The 12839-nt window shown below is 46.9% G+C and overlaps 2 protein-coding genes across 2 annotated transcripts in view; both read right to left on the bottom strand.

Moving 5' to 3' along the window:
* The window catches only part of LOC140722164 (NACHT, LRR and PYD domains-containing protein 12-like), a 651684-nt gene that overhangs the window by 294659 nt on the left and 344186 nt on the right, over nucleotides 1–12839 (bottom strand). The gene's annotated exons all lie outside the window — the stretch shown is intronic.
* LOC140722174 (uncharacterized) lies at nucleotides 4820–9126 on the bottom strand. The gene is made up of 5 exons (XM_073036961.1): nucleotides 9047–9126; nucleotides 7698–8045; nucleotides 6495–6637; nucleotides 5937–5998; nucleotides 4820–5611 (listed from the first exon to the last, which is right to left on the bottom strand). Exons 2-5 carry the CDS (start codon nucleotides 7972–7974, stop codon nucleotides 5422–5424), a joined length of 672 nt encoding a protein of 223 aa, XP_072893062.1. The 5' UTR covers nucleotides 7975–8045; nucleotides 9047–9126; the 3' UTR covers nucleotides 4820–5421.

Genomic DNA, 12839 nt, shown 5'->3' with positions numbered 1-12839 from the left:
AAACTGTTGGTAGGTTTGTTTTCAGTTTATTTATTATTTCCTTCTTTATAATTGCACAGTTAGAACAGTAGGCATGCCTGGCAGGAGAGTTAAATGCTCCTCTTGCAGGATCTGGGATGGCAGGGAGACCTGCATTGTCTCTGACAACCTCGCCTCTGACAATTGCATCCGGATGCAGATTCTATCACACGGATTTATGGAGTTGCAGCTGCTACTGGATGAACTCAGGGTCATTCGGGAAGGTGGGGGGGGTGGTCGGGAGACATATTGGGAGGAAGTTAGACCCCATGTGCAGTTTTCAGGAAACTCGGTGACAGTCAGTAGGTTGAAAAGGGTTAACCAGCTAGACCCACTGTTGAGTACCCCTGTGTCCAACTGGCTTAATAACAGGTCTACCACATTGTATACGTCTGGGCGGGGGAGACGTGTGGAAATGACCGAGAAGAGGAAAGTCTCACAATTCCGGTCTCTGGCACCGAGATTGTCTCTATTGTTAAGAAGGGAAGGCGAGATGAAACAAGCTGTGGTTATCGGCGATTCCTAGTTTGGGTAACATAAAACTGGTTTTCTGTGCAGGATAGAGATCCCTACATGGAGTTTTTCCTCCCGCGTGCCAAGGTCGCGACCTCTCCGATACGGTCCTCAGCAATCTCAAGTGGGACGGTGAGCGGGCAAAGTTCAGCACGGACTGGTGTCGCCAGAAATAGGAGGGTAATAGAGATGAACACGATGCTAAGGTGTTGGGGTGGGAATAAAGGCTGCAGATAGTTGGATCACTGGGGTCTCTTCCAAGGAATATGAGACCGGTGCATAAGCGAGCGTTTCTATCCAAACGAGTTTAATTGTCATTCAACCACACATCAGTAAACAGGAATACAGCCAAACGCGTCAGTGCTACTCAGCATAAAGAAACACAATGCCAACAATCACACGCGGCATAAAACACACATAATACTTCTGCGATGGAAAAATAGCAAGTACGCGGTGGATATCAGTATTTATACGACCACACTGTGTTGACTGTATATACATTTACAGGTACACACATTTTTGCACATCTGCTGAAGGCCACAACAGAGCTTGTCTTCTGCGGAGCGAACACTGGGGGGCAGCACAGACTCCTGTCTGGAGACCGCACCACAACTCTCCGCGTTGAGCCGCTCCTTCATTTTCTCCGCCAGCGAGCAAAACTCTCAGTTGACACCTGAACCGAAGTAGAACTAATATCCCAGCGTGAGTTTCGCCATTAGAGAGGGGGAGTGGTGGGGTTTACAAATGGGTTTTGGAACAAGAATCCCATAACAGTCAGTGGTGTGGTTGTTGTGACAGATGTTGTTCAGACCTCAGACAAAGCAAGGAAGCAAAAGAGTGAGCCTGCTGGGACTCATATTCTGAGTTGCGTCCATTTCCATGCAGGAAGTATTGTACGAAAGGAAGATGAGCTCAGGGCAGGGCCCAACGCCTGGAATAATAATATTTTAGCCAACAGTGAGACTTAGTTGCAGGAAGGGCAGGACCGTTAGTTCAGCATTCCCGGTATCTGCTGTTTTAGTCGAACTTGTACGGGGATAATTCAAGGGAAAAGGGTGGCGGTTCTAGTTGTTGAATATTTTACGACAAATGTCTGTTAGGACAGAATGGAGAACTCGTCCAGGTGAGGCTTTAAGGGTGGAGCTGAGGAATAAGAAAGGAATGAACTCGTTCATGGGGCAACATGATCGACCAGCTAACAGTCCTGCGAGTTTAGAGGAACAAATGCTGTAAGAGGTCGCAGACTGTTGCAAGAAGCATAACGCTGTGATCTTGTATGATTTTAGCAGGTATTGACTGTGAGTCTCATACTGTGAAAGGACCAGTGGGATAGTTTGTCAAGCGTTTGGAAGAAAGTTGCCTTAATCAGTACGTATAAATACCCAACGATGAAGTGCAATACTTGATCTCCTACTGAAGAATGGGAGAAGGCAGGGGAGCGAAGTTTGTTTAGGGGACCACTTTGCATCTAGTGATGGTGATGCCATTGGAGACAAGGTCATTATGGAAAAGGATTGGCTTGACGTCGGGTTTAGTTTCCGAATTTGTGAAAGACCAGCTTTATTGGGGTCAGGAATGATCTGCCAAGTGTAGATTCGGCCAAGCAGTTTTCCGCTGTTCATCGCAAGTTGGAGCCGAAGCGCTGTTCAGCCTCAGTGTAGAGTGGAAAGGATCAGACCTAGAATAGATGGAAGCGTTGAAGGAGAGAGCGACTTCAGTGAACAAGATTGGTGTGCCGAGGAACCGACCGACAACATAGATAGGATTTGGGACTGTGCTTGACGCTTCCGAGTTCCCTAATTGATTTCTGGTCGCCCCGTTACTGGTAGAGTGTGTGTGTCTTTGGAGAGGATACAGAAGGGATTCACTAGGATGCTGCCACGAATCGATAGCACAGTCTATAAGCAGAGGTCAGAAATTTTTTGCTTCTTTGCTCTGGAGCGGCGAAGGCGGAGGGGCGTCAGAACAGAATGAGGAATGAGTAATGCATGACCATGCTCATGGGGCTACATTGCAGGCCAGCCAACAGTCCACTCGGATAGAGTTTAATGATGTGATTGTGAAGGGAAGAACTGAAGCTAATGTCGGAACCCGGAGTGTGTGATTTGACGGGGAAGAGGGAGCTTCACTCTGTGTCTGTACAAGGGAACTGATACTGATTAATTAGGAGGAGGTGCTTGCTGTCTTGAGGCAAATCAGAGTAGATAAATCCCCAGGACCTGACAGGGTATTCCCTCAGACCTTGAGGGAGAGTAGTTTTGAAATTGCAGGGGCCCTGCCTGGAAGAAAAAAATTAAATGTTGATATCCACGGGTCAGGTGCCGCAGGATTGGAGGATAGTTCCTGTAGTTCCGTTGTTTAAAAAAAAGGCTCAAAAAGTAACCCGAGAAATTATAGGCCGTTAAGTTTCATATCGGTAGTAGGTAAATTACTGGAAGGAATACTAAGAGATGGGATCTACAAGTATTTGGATAGACAGGGACATATTAGAAACAGTCAACATGGCTTTGTGCGTGGTAGGTCATGTTTAACCAATCCATTGCAGTTTTTGGAGGAAGTTACCATGAAAGTGGATGAAAGGAAGGCAGTGAATGTTGTCTACATGGACTTAGTGAGGCCTTTGACAAGGTCCCGCATGGGAGGTTAGTTAGGAAGATTCAGTCGCTAGGTATACATGGAGCGGTAGTAAATTGGATTAGACATTGGCTCAGTGGGAGAACTCAGAAAATGGTAGTGGAGGATTGCTTCTCTGAGTGGAATCCTGTGACAAGTGGTGTGCCACAGGGATCAGTGCTGGGCCCATTGTTATTTGTCATCTAGATCAATGACTTAGATGATAATGTGGCAAATTGGATCAGCAAATTTGCTGATGATACAAAGGTTGGAGGTGTAGACGACAGTGAGGAAGGTTTTCAAAGCTTGCAGAGGGATTGAATCCAGTTAGAAGAGAGAGCTGAAAGATGGCAGATGGAGTTTAATGCTGATAAGTGTGAGGTGCTACATTTTGGTAGGACTAATCAAAATAGGACATACATGGTAAATGGTAGGGCATTGAGGTATGCAGTAGAACTGAGTGATGTAGGAATAATGGTGCATAGTTCCCTGAAGGTGGGATCTCATGTGGATAGGGTGGTTATGAAAGCTTTTGGTATGCTGGCCTTTATAAATCAGAGCATTGAGAATAATATTTAGGATGTAATATTAAAATTGTACAAGGGATTATTGACGTTAAATCTGGAGTATTGTGTACAGTTCTGTACCGAATTATTGGAAGGATGCCAACAAAATAGAAAGAGTACACAGGAGATTTATTAGAATTTTTCCTGAGTTTCAGCACCTAAGTCACAGAGAAAGGTTGAACAACTTAGGCCTTTACACTTTGGAGCGTAGAAGGTTGAGGGGGTACTTGATAGAGGTATTTAAAATTATGAGGGGATTAGATAGAGTTGACGTGGATAGGCTTTTTCCATTGAGAGTAGGGGAGATTTAAACAAGAAGACACGAGTTAAAGTTAGGGGGCAAAGGTTTTTGGGCATCACGAGGGGGAATTTCTATACTGAGAGAGTGGTAGCTGTGTGGAATGCGCTTCCAGAACAAATAGTAGAGGCAGGTTCGATATTGTCATTAAAAAAATCGATAGGTTTATGGACAGGAAAGAAATGGAGGGTTATGGGCTGAATGCAGTTCTGTAGGACTAGGTGAGAGTAAGCGTTCGGCACGGACTAGAAGGGCCGAGATTGCCTGTTTCCCTGCTGTAATTGTTATATAGTTTTATGGTTATATCTTTCGTTACAAAACGTTTTAAAGTGTTAGGAGTTTGTGGGAGTGTGGTCTGTCATCGAGGACTCACGAATTTCTCCGGATGTACTGTGGAGAGCGTTCTGACTTGTCGCATCGCCGCCTGGTGTGGAGGCTGCAACGCAGAGGGTCGCCAGAGGCTGCAGAGGGTTCTAGGCTCAGCCAACCCCATCACGGGCACAGCCCTCCCCTCCATCGAGGACATGTTCAAGTAGGAATGCCTCGGGAAGACCGCATCCATCAGCGAGGACCCCCTCCAGCCGGGAAATGCCCTGTGCTCATTGGTACCATCGGGGAGGGGGTACAGGAGCCTATAAACTCAACAATTTACAAGCAGTTTCTTCCCCTCCGCCATCAGATTGTGAGCGCTCCCTGGACACTTAAACACTCCCTCGGGAATAACCTTTTTTTGCAGTATTTATTAACTTCCCCGATTTACATTAATTTTACAACTTTGCACCGCATTGAAGTCACGTTGTAGTTGCAGGAAAGGTCGGTGAGGCTCCGCTTGGAGGACGGTTTTCAGTTCTGGTCGCCCTCCTGTAGGAAAGACGCCACTGAGATAGAAGGAGTGAGATTTACGAGGATGCTTCCGGGTATCGAGGGTCTGAGTTATGGAGAGATGGCAAGCAGGATGGGACTTTGTTCTTTGGAGCGTAGGTATAAAGCCAGGGGAGGCACAGATAGGGTAAATGTGCACAGACTGTTTCCCCTGGGTTGGGGTATCGAAAGCTGGTATGCACAGATTTGAGGTGAGAGTGGGTGGAGAAAACGGTGAGGAGAGGCAGGGAATGGTGTAAGAGAGAGAGGGAGAGAGTGAGCGAGATGTGGAGAAGCCGAATGAGTTTGTGAGAAGAAGGGCAGAGTGAGAAGAGGAGTGAGTAGGAAGGAGGAGTAAATGGAGGGAGCTGGGTAGTTCGGGGCAGGGAGGGGAGAAGGGTGGTCTAGGTGGGGAGAGGGAGAGTAGGGGGAGAATGGGGATGCGAGTAGAGGAGGAGCCTGGGGTAGGAAGGAATTGAAGAGAGGGTGGTTGAGGATGAAAGCATGGGGGATGACGGTGAGGTAGATTGAATGCGGAGAAGTGGGGTGAAGTCATTTGATTGAAGTCGGCCCCACGGGGTGTTGACAGAGACCTCGGATCTCTTCAGGAATATCCGGGTATAAAGGTGCCGACTTCTCGCAGATGAATCTGTAATGACTTTTGCAACTGTAATCCCATCCACACTTATTGCAGGTGAGCGATCCATATTTTAAGTTGTACAGAAGATCAGAGTCCACACTCCTATCAAAGAGGTTTAGACAATTTCAACAGAGACAAAACAGCTCCAGAAGGCAACAGGAGACCATCACCAAACTAATCCCAATAATCAGCGTTCTCCCCGCAGCCCACTGTCAGCTTCTAAACTACTACCATGATACCGCACTCTCCCCACAGCCCCGGGTTCATGACCGTACGAATCCCATTACACCGCTCTCCCCTACAGTCCCGAGTCAGTTCCCAAATTAATCCCATATCCCCACTCTCTCTCGACAACCATGCACCAGTCAACAAACTGATCGCACTGACCCACTTCCACACCACAGAGCTGCAACAGTCCAGACCTCACCTGTCTGCGCATTTTCCAATCCAGTATGTTACAGATCGATTGACAGCATTGGAAACAAACTTCTGTGAAATTAAATTCCTTCAGTTAATGTTGAGATTCACTCTCTAAATGCATATCCTTGTGAAGGGACGGTACAGAGAGGGAAGCACCCAGCGTCTGAGCTAGGGAGTGTGGAGTGAGCTTCACTCTGTGTCTGACCTCGGGAGTGTGTGCAGGGACAGTGTGGAGGGAGATTCACTCTGTGTCTGAACACGGTAGTGTGTGATGGGACGGTGTGGAGGGAGATTCACTCTGTGTCTCACACTGGTAGAGTGTCACAGGACACTGTGGTGGGAGCTTCACTCTGTGTCTGACCCCGGGAGTGTGTGACGGGACGGGGTGGAGGGAGATTCACTCTGTGTCTGACCCCGGGATTGTGTGATGGTACGGTGTGGAGGGAGCTTCAATCTCTATCTTACACCAGGACAGTGTGGTGGGTTTGTGTGGAAGGAGATTCACTGTGTGTTTTACCTCGGGGACGTCTTGATTATTGATATTTCTTCTCACGGTAGGACATACCTTTTCCTCGTTTGAATTTATTTCGAGGAGCCTTGAGTCGTGTTCTGAACAATGTTGCCTGGCTCCATCATAAAATTTTATGACCTTGGATATGAAATAACATCGGTCTTCATTTTTGATCCAGTCCTGTGAACACGTTTGTTCTGCAACTCAGAAACAAGAAACCGTGAATCTCCCTTCATCAACTGGGATCAGAAAAAGTTAACCTCCCTCAACACCGTCCCAGCACACACTCCCAGGGTCCGACATAGACTGAAGCACCCTGCACACCGTCCCATCACACTCTTCTGGGATCAGACGCAGAGCGAAGCTCCTTCCACACAGTCATGTCGGTCATTCTAGTAGTCAGATAGAGAGCGAAGCCCGCTTCTTCCGAGCTATCACAGAGATGTCACATGCAGAGACATGCTCCTTCTATTTGAAGAAGCTCTATTCACACAGTCAGGGGCAGATGCAAAGTGAAGTAACACAGTTCCCGTCCTGCTGCATCACGCACACCTGGCATCAGAGAACAGGTGCCGCTGTTTTAACACTGTCCCTTCACACTTTCCCGGGTCAGATTCAGAACGAAGCTCCCCTGAAATCTCCAACTTCCTGTAATTCCCTCCCCCTCCCTTCCCCCATCCATCTTTCACTCTGCCTCCTCCTCCATCTTCCTATCAACCTCACTCCTGGTTCTGTCTCCTTCTACTACCCGTAGTCCTTTCCCCTTTCATTCCTCCTTCAACTTTCCTGCCCTTCCCCTCCCATACACCTTGATCTTTTCCCTTACTGTTTTTTCATCTGGCACCTACCAGCCTTCTCCTCCCCACCCTCCCCCCACGTTCTCTATAGGGCCCATGCGTCCACCTTCAGTCCTGATGAAAGGTGTCGACCATAAAACGTTTACTGTTCGATTCCAGGGAAACTGCCCGACCTGCTGAGTTCCTCCAGCGTGTTGTGCGTGTTGCTTTGACCCCAGCATCTGCAGAATATTTTGTGCTTAAGCTTCCCCCGCACGGTCCTATAACACACTATCGGTGTCTGACACTAGATGTCGATCCTTCTACACCGCCCCAGGATCAGACGCAGAATGAAACTCCCTCCACACCGTCCCATCACACACTCCCGGGGTAAGTGATTGAGTGAATCTCTCCACCTCCTCCCTCCCCGTCTCTCACCCCCTGTTATATGGTGCAGTTGAAACGGGGGATGTCGTCTCACCTCTTCTCCTGGTGAGATATTGGCAAATCTCAGCTTTGTTTTCGGTGATGTTTCTGTACTTCCTTTCGAGCTGATTGAACTGATGACGGAGATCGCTGTGCGTTCGATTCAGATCCGAGAGAGCCAGGTTGAGGAGGGTAATGTTGTTGGGGGTGGATAGATTATTCAAACCGGATCTCTGGGAGAGATCCGGGAGGGAGTTCTCGAATGTCCTTGATTCAAGGGTTGAGATCAACTCATGGACTCGCTGTTGACATTGGCGCTGGGTCCTGTTCATCTCCTGATGTTGTTCCCAAAGTCTCCGGTAGTTTCGGTCGGAGGTGATCAGAGACTGAGGAATCTGTGATACTGAGAGTGATAGTAAAGGGTGTGTCAGTGACACGGTGTGAGGTGAGTCGCTGTCAGATGAGAGAAGTGTCCATGTCACAGTGAGAATCCTGTCTGTGACAATGTCTGAGGAGTGTCGGTATCACGGTGTGGGGAGTGCCGGGGTCACTCTGAGGTGTCTGTTGGTGTCACAGTGAGGGGTGTTTCAGCGTCACAGTGAGGGGTGTGTGAGTTTCACACGAAGGATCCTATCGGTGTCATGTGTGGAGAGAGCCGGTACCACGGCGTGGGATGACTGTGACACTGTGTGGGGTGTGACACCGATGGACTTCTCTGTGACACAGTGTGGGTAATGTTGGTGTCGCAATGAGGGGCCTGTGGGTGTCACACTGAGGGGACTGACTGTGACACGGGGTGGGGAGTGTCGGTGTCACGCAGAGCGGTGTATCAGTGTCACGGAGAGGGTTGTGTCGGTGTCACGGTAACCACTGTCAATGTCACGGTAATCACTGTCAATGTGACGGTGATCAGTGTCAATGTTACGGTGTGGGGTGGGTAAGTGTCACTGTGAGGAGAGCGTCGCTGTCACGTGACGGGCGTTGCGGTATCACTGTGAAAGGATTATCAGTGTTACGGTGTGTGCAGTGTAAGTGTCACCGTAAGAGGGATTGTTGACGTAATGGTGTGGGCTTGACGGTGTCATGGTGAGAGTGCGTGTAAGTGTCGCGGTGAAAGGTACGTCTCTGTCTCAATCAAGAGAGTGTCGGTGCCACTGTTCGTAGTCTCGGAATCACGTTCAGGGGAGTATCAGTGTCACATTGAAGGGACAGTCGGTGCCACGGTGTGGAAAGTGTTGGGGTCACGGTGTTGGGAGTGTCAATGTCACTGTGATCATAAGATCACAAGACAAAGGAGCAGAAGTAGGCCATTCGATCCATCGAGTCTGCTCCGCCACTCAACCATGAGCTAAATAATTCTCCCGTCTAGTTCCAATTTCCTTGATACCCTGACAAATTAGATACCTGTCAATCTCCTCCTTAAAATCCCTCAAGGATTGGGCCTCCACAGCTGTATGTGGCAGCGAATTCCATAAATCCACAACCCTCTGGCTAAAAAAAATTCTCCTCATTTTGTCCTAAATGGGTACCCTCTAATTCCAAGACTGTGAGCTGTTGTCCTGGACTCACCCACCAAGGGAAATAGCCTTTCCACATCTACTCCGTCCAACCATTTCAACATTCGAAATGTTTCTATGAGATCCCCACTCGTTCTTCTATACTCTAATGAATACAATCCAAGAGCCGACAAACGCTCCTCATATGTTAGTCCGTGCATTCCAGGAATCATCCTCGTGAATCTTCTCTGAACTCTCTCCAGCATCAGCACATTCTTTCTAAGATGGGGGGCCCAAAACTGCAGACAGTATTCCAAATGGGGTCTCACCAGTGCCCCATAGAGCCTCATCAACACCTCCTTACTCTTGCACACTATTCTTCTTGAAATGAATGCCAGCATCGCATTCGCTTTCCTTACTGGTTTCCTGCTGGTTAACCTGTAGGGTATCCTGCACTTGGACCCCCAAATCCCTTTGCACTTCCGATTTTTTTTAATTTTCTCCACATCTAAATAATAATCTGCCCGATTGCTTCTTCTTCCAAATTGTGCAACCGTGTATTTCTCAGCATTGTATCTCATCTTTCATTTCTTTGCCCACTCTCCTAAACTGACCAAATCTCTCTGCAACCTTTCCGTTTCTGCATCACTTCCTGCTCCTCCACCTATCTTGGTGTCATCCGCAAACTTAGCCAGAAACCCATTTAATCCATAATCTAAATCATCGATATACAGTGTAAAAAGAAGCGGCCCCAACACCGACCCCTACGGAACACAACTGGTAAACGGCAACCAACCAGAATAGGATACCTGTATTCTGACTCTTTCCTATCTGCTTATCACCAATGCTCCACCCATTCCAATATCCTTCCTGTAATTCTATGGGCACTCATCCTATTATGCAGCCTCTTACGTGGCACCTTATCAAAGGCCTTTTGAAAATCCGCAAACACAGCATCCACCGCCTCTGCCTTGTCAGACTTATTCGAGATTACCTCAAAAAATGCCAAAAGATTGGTGAGGCAGGATCTTCCCTGCATGAAACCATGCTGGCTTGGGCCTATTTTGTCATGCACCTCAAGGTAATTCTTAATCTCATCCTTGAGGATCGACTCCATAACTTTCCAACTACCGATGTCAGACTAATAGGTCTGTAATTTTCTTTTTGCTGATTCCCCCCTTTCTTGAACAACGGAACTACATTTGTGACATTCCAGTCCTCCGGAACCATGACAGATTCTACTGATTCCTGGGAAGTTACTTCCAATAGCACCAGAATCTGCAAAACCTCCTCCTTCAGAACTCGTGGATGCACTTCAACCGGTCCGGGAGACTTATCTATCCTTAGTCCACTTGGCTTCTCAAGCACTTTCTCTCAAGTCATCTTGACTGTACCTAATTCTATTCCCCGAGACCTCTGGCTATCAGGTATGTTGCTAATGTCTTCCACTGTGAAGACTGATGTAAACTACTCATTTAGTTCCTCTGCCATCTCTTTATTACCCATTATAATTTCTCCAGCATCCTTTTCAATAGTTCCCATATCAACCCGTGTCACTCATTTACTCTTCATATATTTAAAAAAAGCTCTTAGTGTCCTATTTATGTTAATTGTCAATTTCCTTTAATAATTCATCTTTTTTTCCTAATGGCTTTCTTACTTTCCTTCTGTAAATTTTTAAAATTCGTCCAGTCCTCAGTTATCCCACTATTCTTCCTTCTTTGTACGCTGCGTCTTTTGCTTTTACTTTAGCCTTAACGTCTCTCGTTAGCCACATTTGTGTCATTTTTCCTTTTATGATTTTCTTTTTTCTTGGAATATATGTTGCCTGCACTTACCTTATTTCTTGTAGGAATTTCATCCAATTGTGCTCTACTGTCCCTCCATTTAGCTTACTTTTCCAATCACCTTGTGCCAGTTCCTCTCCCATAACACTGTTATTTCCTTTGTTACACTGAAAAATTGATACACCTGATAGCAGCTTCTCCTTTTCAAATTTGAAACTGAACTCGATCATATTATGATCACTACTTCCAAGAGTTACCATTACCTCTATCTCCCTAATCAGCCCAGTATCATTACACAGCACCAAATCCAAATCAGCTGATCCCCTGGTGTGCTTATGGACATGCCGCTCCAGAAAGCCATCCCGTACGCATTCTACAAACTCTCTCTCCTGAGATCCAGAATCTTCCTGACTTGCCCAATCTACTTTCATATTAATAGCTCCCTTAATTATCTTGACATTTTCCTTCTGACGCGCTTGTTCTAATTTCCAGCTGTAACTTGTAGTCCACAACCCGCTGCTGTTTGGAGGCCTGTATACAACGGCTATTAATGTCTTTTTACCCTTGCCATTTCTTAACTCGACCAATAAGGATTCTCCTTCTTCTGATCCTATGTCCTTTCTTTCCAGTGATTCGATATCATTGCTTAGCATCAGGGCCACGCCAATCCCTTTACTCATCTTCCTATATTTCCTATACACTTTGTATCCGTGAACATTCAGTTCTCAATCACATTCATCATTTAGCCATGACTCAGTGATGGCTGCTATGTCATATCGTTTAACCTGCAGCTGTACAACAAGGTCATCCACTTTATTTCTAATGCTGCGGTCATTTAAGTGTGGTACATTTGGATTAGTATCTGTTACTGATTCTCCTATATTTCTATCGCACAGCAAATTCTCCTGTCTATTCACCTGCCTGTCCGTCTTGCCATCTTCCTGCAATGTATCTTTGACTTATTTCTATTTTCCTCTTCCTCGACCCGAAGACCCTGGTTTCCTTGCCCTTCCCAACTTAGTTTAAACGCTCCCTAACAGCGAGATTAAAAATTCCCGCCAGGATATTAGTACCCTTTGAGTTCAGGTGTAACCCATCGTTTTTGTATAAGTCATACTTCACCGAAAATTGATCCGAATGACCCAAGAATTTGATTCCCTGCCCTCTGCACCAGTTACTTAGCCACACATTCTGCTATTCTTACTTTAATTAGGCAGTAATCAGGAGATTATTACTCTGGTGGTACAGCTTTTCAATTTTCTCCCTAGCACCTAGTAATCTTCCTCCTCTCTTTTTCTGTCTCTGTCCTTGGTAGCAAATGTACCAAGACCCCCGGCTGCTCGCCCTCTCTCCTCTGAATACTCTGGACCGGATCCGAGATATCCTGTACCCTGGCACCAGGGAGACAACACACCATTCGGGTATCCTTGTCCGACTCGCAGAATCTCTGGTCTGTTCCCCTCACGATGGAATCCCCGATAACTACGGCATTTCTCCTTGCTCCCTTGATCACGGCACTGGGCAGAGTGCCAGAGTCCCGCTCGTTGTGGTCTTCGTCTGTCAGGTCTACCTCTCCAACAGTATCTAAAACTATATATCGATTCCTGACAGCGACTGTCACAGAGGTGCTGTCCACTATTTCTCTATAGGTACTATCGATCACCTCCTCACTTTCTCTAATAAGCGAAGGTCATCAAGTTGTCGCTCCAGATCCCTCACACGATCCCTAAGGAGCTTCATCTCATTACATCTGGAGCAGATGCAATCCTGGTGGAGGCTGGGAGTCTCCCAAGTTCCTCACATCTGGCACTCCAGGCACAACACTGATCCAAAATGAATACCTCTAATCCAACTGTTAGCTCTAAATAAATAAACCTGTAACCTACCAATTTACTGTAAGACTCAGCTGTCGCA

This window comes from Hemitrygon akajei, unplaced genomic scaffold (genome assembly GCF_048418815.1).
Source record: "Hemitrygon akajei unplaced genomic scaffold, sHemAka1.3 Scf000071, whole genome shotgun sequence".
Taxonomy (NCBI): Eukaryota; Metazoa; Chordata; class Chondrichthyes; order Myliobatiformes; family Dasyatidae; genus Hemitrygon; species Hemitrygon akajei.
The sequence above is the reverse complement of the archived record's forward strand: the minus strand, read 5'-3'. Positions and strand labels throughout refer to the sequence as shown.